This window comes from Wolffia australiana, chromosome 3, assembly GCF_029677425.1.
Source record: "Wolffia australiana isolate 7733 chromosome 3, ASM2967742v1".
Taxonomy (NCBI): domain Eukaryota; kingdom Viridiplantae; phylum Streptophyta; class Magnoliopsida; order Alismatales; family Araceae; genus Wolffia; species Wolffia australiana.
This window is the reverse complement of record NC_135837.1, coordinates 5,963,068-5,969,445: the sequence shown is the minus strand read 5'-3', so window position 1 is coordinate 5,969,445 and position 6,378 is coordinate 5,963,068. Positions and strand designations below refer to the sequence as shown.

The 6,378-nt window shown below is 39.2% G+C and overlaps 1 protein-coding gene across 5 annotated transcripts; it reads right to left on the bottom strand.

Moving 5' to 3' along the window:
• Positions 1–797: 797 nt before the first annotated feature.
• Positions 798–4,315, bottom strand: CYB-1 (cytochrome B561-1). Of its 5 annotated transcripts, none has more exons than XM_078572263.1 (5): positions 3,887–4,315; positions 3,188–3,236; positions 2,792–2,991; positions 1,766–2,073; positions 798–1,015 (listed from the first exon to the last, which is right to left on the bottom strand). In XM_078572263.1, exons 1-5 carry the CDS (start codon positions 4,178–4,180, stop codon positions 961–963), a joined length of 906 nt encoding a protein of 301 aa, XP_078428389.1. In that variant the 5' UTR covers positions 4,181–4,315; the 3' UTR covers positions 798–960. The 5 variants fall into 5 exon arrangements, with proteins under 5 accessions (XP_078428389.1, XP_078428391.1, XP_078428392.1 ...); XM_078572265.1 differs by having other exon boundaries at positions 799–1,000; XM_078572266.1 differs by lacking the exon at positions 798–1,015 and adding an exon at positions 1,107–1,149.
• Positions 4,316–6,378: the final 2,063 nt, after the last annotated feature.

Genomic DNA, 6,378 nt, shown 5'->3' with positions numbered 1-6,378 from the left:
GAGATAAATAAATATACTAATATAGCAGGTTGAAAGTGAACAGCTGAGGTTGAAGAGATAACTATTTGTTAATCAAATATATCTAAAGAGACGAGAGGATATCAGAGGTCGAGAATGGAAAAATATGTTATAGTTTTATGATAGATGTAATAATAATATGAAAATTTTGATATAATAAAAACAAAGAGGAATACAATAATATAAAGCAGATGATGTCAAGAGAGAGTTATGACATTAGTTATATTGATATAATAAAATAATGTGAGAATTTAAAAAGAGGAGTAACACATGTCGAAATAGAATAATATATTAGGTGGTTTGGAAAATTATATTGTAGAAGAGAGGGCGAGAGTTAGGTATTTAATATTAGTGGAGATTCTGTGGAAGGGATATTTGTCATATTTTTTAGTTTATAATAATCAATAAAAAATATTATAACAAGAATGTGTACATAATGAGAACATTGGCAATGGATTGTTGTGATAAGAAGATTGTTGTGCATATTAAAATATAATTTAATATCCTCATACAATTGTTATTCCACATATTTATTACGATTAAATTATTTATTCATTTCTTAATTGAAAGAAAATTTCAAAAGTGGTTGGTAGTAACAGCTGCTTGAATATAAGTTCAATTATATTTTGTGGTGTTGACATAGTGATTCTGAACTTCTCGCGAAATCATATTTTGATGAAAACATAGGATTAATGATAAATGTCCACCCAACATTACATCTTTCTATTTGAGTATGAACCATGAAATATAATTAGAACTGACATATTATTTTTCTATTGTTTTCTCACATATCTTAGTGTCCAGGGCTGCAACACTTTATTTTATGGGTTTTCTGATACATCCATTTTCTTAAGGAGATAATGCCATGGGCTCTTAGATCATACCTCTCTGTTTGCCTTTTGGTACCAGAGTCAGTGTAAGTATGTCTGTATGAGTCTCTTCCTAGATTATCAAGCTCCAACTGCCTTGCTCTTTAAGTTTCCTAAACAAAAAATTACTGTAGTTGGATATATCTTTCAAGAGTTGAAATGAAGCATGCGTGAGTTGGAAAATCAACACCTGTAAATTTGTTACTTTGGGGAATCCGCCCGAATCTGTAAATTTCAGCTTACATGATTTTTTATGCAATAACTGCAGGTATGATCAGAGTAAGAATCATCCTACCTGCATGAATATTTTTATCTCTTCCATCAAATATGCCAATTTGTATGTCTATTTTTTGGATTTTTCCATGACTGTACTCTTAATCAGAATTTTTTCTCTGAAAAGAAGAAACAGAGAAAGGATTTGAATCCATATAATATGGACATGAATTTAAGAAACTGATAGGATCCTCAAACCCCTCTCAGGGATATTTTTGTAATTGGCCTTTAGCATGATCATTATATTTTGCATACCTGTAAGCCCTCTTATGAACAAGGAAGACAAGAAGTTGTTGCATTGAGGCGAGTTAGAAAGGGGGCACAGACATAAACTGGGGGAATAGCCATCATGGTCATATTCAGTCTCATCTTTCTATCATTCTCTGTTCCCTTCCAGGATCCTTCCTAGCTAGGGGCCAACTTCAAGGTCTCTTACCAGAAACTCATAAAAATATAGTCTAATTGCATTTCCTTTCTGTGCTAGAAGTGTAGATCTAGGCCCCTCATGCATATAATGAATATTTCTTAAGTTTCTGAAGCATTGGCTGACACAGTGGACTTAGACTCTTAAAAACTGAAACTACTAAGAACAGTTGAAGGTTTACTCTGCTGCGCTTCGGTAGATGTCGCTGGAAGGCTTGGCGCCGACAGGATTGATGACGGCAAGGATGACTAAGCCGCCGAGAAGGGTGATGAAGATGCCGAGGAGATTAACCAGGAAGGCTTCAGTTGAGTAACGAGCGATAACTTTGCTACTCTGCAAGAATGTCGCCTTCTCCAATATCCCAGTGACGGTGGCGGCAATAGCAAGAGCATAGATGTAGACCCCCAAGAACACATGCCATGGCAGCAGGGAGGCTCTGCTGGTCCTTGAGCCCCCAGGGTACCAGAAGGTGGCAAATCCAAGTGCCCACTTGAAGAAGATTCAGACGCAAGTTTGAAGATCAGTTGAGATGATTATAACTATTGTGTTCATGATTACAACTATGACACCGCGAAGGATTATGATATGCAACCACCATGATGATGTTGTCACTCATGATGATGATGATAACAAAATCCTCATCATGGGTTGGGGCAGGAATGATGATGACACTGATACATCTTGGAAGCCAGAAGACAATCCCAAAGACAAAAAACCGCTGTACACTAACGGACAACAACTAAATCTTGGACTGACGACGAATTGGCATAGTCCAAATCATCCATTGGTTGATGCTGAATCACCATCCATTGGCTGGTGATGAATCATCATTGTCATCTGCATTCGTCCAAGCCCAAACATGGATGACTATGACGATGATAAATTAGTCATCCTTCACGGGTGAATGACCCATCTGGTCTGTCATCCGACTGACGAAAAAGATTTTCTCATCATCATCATTGTCATTTGGCCAAGATGCCCATAAATGACAATGGCGATGAAAAAAAATTAGGATGAAAATGTAGACAATAAATTTATCATCACCCCCCAATATCATAGTCATTGATGAATGACGCAACTGCAGTTGCCGATGAAGACACTGACACTGATTATGATGTTTTGTTTTCTGATGATGATGATGATGACGATGATGATAACGACAATGATGATAATGATGATGGTGAAAGGGAGGGTAACAAGGTCAGACCTGGATGGCAAAGAAGATCAGAGATGCGAGGCCCAGCCAGGAATGGAGGCTATAGAAATTGTCAATGCCCTTCTCGTTGTGAAACTTAATGGCTGCCCAGACACCGATTGTCCCCAAACAAAGGGCGAGGAACATAATGCCAAAGTGCACTGCCTTTTTGAAGTTCCTCGTCCCTGGAATTGTCTTGTACGCAAGCATAGCTGTGGATAGAAGGATATTTAATCATCAGGAACAATAAGTACAACCATATTTAACCTTTACTGGACATTGTCTTATTGATAACTTAGAATTTCATTTTTATTTACTTTATAATTTGATGTTTTATATCTATTCATCCATCAAAAAAATGCTTTGAGATCGTGTTGAAGTAATGAGGGAAAGAAGATAACGACATACCTTCTCCATATAGGAGTATAAAGCCAATGACCATAAGAACTGGATGAACCTATAAAATAAATTTCCCGATGAGCTCAAAAGAAATAAAAAAAACGCATTTCTTGTTCTGGATCCAACCTATGCGCATAAAGGATCATGCCAATCTATGCGCATAAAATGTGATCATCTAATGTGCTCAGGATATTACAACTTTTACGCAGAGATATTACTGTAACTCCCTTTCTTAGAGTTACGATCTCTATAAAAGGGTAGAAGACCTCTAGTTAATTCGAGCTCGGTTCTATTTCGGCAGGGATCGAGAAAGAACAGAAATTTCATGCCAAGGATAAAGGTGATGATGTCCTTATTTCTCAGGAAAACTACGAACCAAGCTTCAAGAAAATAAGAAAAACTATCTAAAGTTGAGTTGATGACAAGCAATACCAATCAAAAGATAATATTCAACTTGTTTCCCCAAGAAGACAGACGTAGACCTCGAAAACTTCGAACTAAAATTTCAATCTCTATTATTCCTAAAAAGAAATGGTATGACATGTCTAATCTCCAGTCCCGATAAGTATATTTTTGTTCTGATCAGCCACTGAAATCTAAAAACCGCAACCTGATCCCCCCCGTATGACATAATTCACACAACTTGATAAGAAACTTCATGAAACAAAGAATCAACGAAGAAAATCTTAGGGAGTAGAGAAGGATTACATTGAATATGAGGTCCTTATTATCTGAGAAGAGGGACATCCCCCCACGGAACCGAACTGCCCAAACGAGCACCATAGCGGCCGCGGCGGCACCGAAGATCCGAATGACGAAATGAATTGGGAATCGGACGACGGGAGCGGAGGCCATCGCGGAATGAACGGGCAGAGAAGAAGGAGGCGAGATCTGAGGCGATTTATCGCTTCTCCCAACGTGTAATGGGATAGATGTTGAAGGGTCGATCGCCCGGCCTTCTCCGGCGATGGCGGATTGCGAAAGATTCGAACTTTCCTGCATCGAAAGCTTACCCAGATCGAATTTTTCTCAGATCCATCCTCTTCTTGATCTGGGTCTTGTTCCTGATCTTGATCTTGATCTTGATCTTGGGGTCTTGTTCTTGAGGAAGTGAGAGGAAGCTGTAAAGTATTGGAGTGTAGCAGATGCGAACCAATCAGAGTTGCGGGTATTTAAGGAATTGGCCATTCAATGCGACGTCATCCGGCCAAGCAGATCTTGCCTACGAATGAGTATCATAGTGCACGGACGCGGACGGGACGGTTTTTTCGTCCGGGACGAAAATCGTCCGTCCGAGGATACTAGACGAATTTCGGGACGAAAATTCGTCCGGAGACCATCGGACGGGACGGTTTTCCTCCAGTGGGACGAAACAATCGTCCGTCCGGAGGCTCAGCACGATGGACGGACGAATTTGGATGGAAAACCGCCGGATTCACATCCGACGGTTGAGATGTTGCCACGTGGCCGCGTTATAACAATTTGCATCAAAGTCCTTTTATTTTAATCTATATTAATATATTAAAAATATATATTTTTTGTCCCGGACGAATTTTAGGATGAAAATTCATCCCGGGAGGGCTGGATGGGACGAAAAAACATCCCTAGATTATTGGACAACACGGTCTTTTTGTCGGTGGACGAAAAACCGTCCCGTCCTTAGTCCCTACGCTAAAATTGGACGTAGGACGGGACGAATTTTGTCCCAAACCGTCCACGTCCCGTCCCGTTCGCCTCCCTGCACTATACGAATGACGTCGGGACTCTCTCTCTCTCTCTTTCTCCTCTATCTCAGTCCTAAATATATATATATCTACTACTATAGTAGGAATACATGTACCCTTGTGGCCTCTGGTTGGCTGACAAAAGAGTGAGAGAGAGAAGAGAGAGAGAAGCCTTTGTTCGATCGTCGTTTCGAGAGCATCGAAGGGGATATGAGAAGAAAAATGGTCTTATGAACTACATCAGGAAGTGAAGAGAAATAGGGCCGCATACTCTCGGAATGACGATCGACAAAGATTTAGGGGAAGAACGAGGCGGGTGGGCGTAAGCAATGCTTTGGAGTGGTAAAGCATTTCATCTGTTCTCTCTCTCTTCTCTTCTGTCTCTCTGTCGACCCACGTTTCATCTGGACCATCCACGTTTCTAATGGATCAACGGCATTTTCTGCTGAAAATGGATCAATGACAGATGCTGTTGAATTTTGTCCAAATTATTTAAATGAAATCTTCGACCAAATTATTCTGACCAAATATTCTCTTCCCTCTCTCTGTTGACCCACGTTTCATCTGGACCATACACGTTTCCAATTTTTGATCTGATCAAAGTGTGCCGTTGAATTTTGAAAATGAATCTATTTTTGAATCTATTTTCTGCTGAAAATGGATCAACGGCAGATGCTGTTGAATTTTGACCAAATTATTTAAATGAAATCTTCGACCAAATTATTCTGACCAAATCTTCTCTTCTCTCTCTATGTCGACCACGTTTCATCTGGACCATCCACGTTTCTAATTTTTGATCCGATCGAAGTGTGCCGTTGAATTTTGAAAATGAATCTATTTTTGAATCTATCTTCTGCTGAGAATGGATCAACGGCAGATGTTGTTGAATTTTGACCATCTGTCAAAACATTCATTCTGCCTCCATAAAAATTCACGTTTCTATTCTATCACGAATTCTTCCAAGAACACTCTGATCATAATTGTTGAGGTTCATCAGTTTAACATAGTACCCTTCATACATTCCAAACGAAACAAAGAATTTGGTGCATTGAGCGAACTGTCTGACACAAGTGCTTGGGAAAGGAGAAGGACGAAGAGTAAGATTTCAATTCAAAAAATGGTTGTCAATTTGATGGAGCTTTATCTGCATATGCTAAGAAAAAAGACAACATCGTATCCAACAAACTTCGGACCTGGAACAGTTAATCTCTCTTTTTCTATTTGAGCTCACTCAAGATCAAAAAGCAGGTACGGCAGCAAAAATAAATATGTGGCACTGTGTTTTTTTTCTATCTTTTTCCGTGTATCCATCGAGTACCCCACATGTTTGGTAGTGAAATACTGCAGTACAATAATTTGAAATCCACGGAAATCTACAAAAATTGAAAATCTTGAATCCAATACACAATCGATTTCCGATTTTCGAGCGCAAATTTCCGTAGATTTCGAAGATTTCGTAAATTCAAAAATAGATTT

Excerpts from the sequence above, each read along its gene's own strand:
- CYB-1 (XM_078572263.1), bottom strand. The coding sequence starts at position 4,180 with ATGCAGGAAAGTTCGAATCTTTCGCAATCCGCCATCGCCGGAGAAGGC. Across the intron at positions 3,237-3,886 it reads ATAAGGACCTCATATTCAAT|GTTCATCCAGTTCTTATGGT; the intron begins GTAATCCTTCTC and ends TTTATTTTATAG. Across the intron at positions 2,074-2,791 it reads TGATCTTCTTTGCCATCCAG|TGGGCACTTGGATTTGCCAC; the intron begins GTCTGACCTTGT and ends ATCTTCTTCAAG.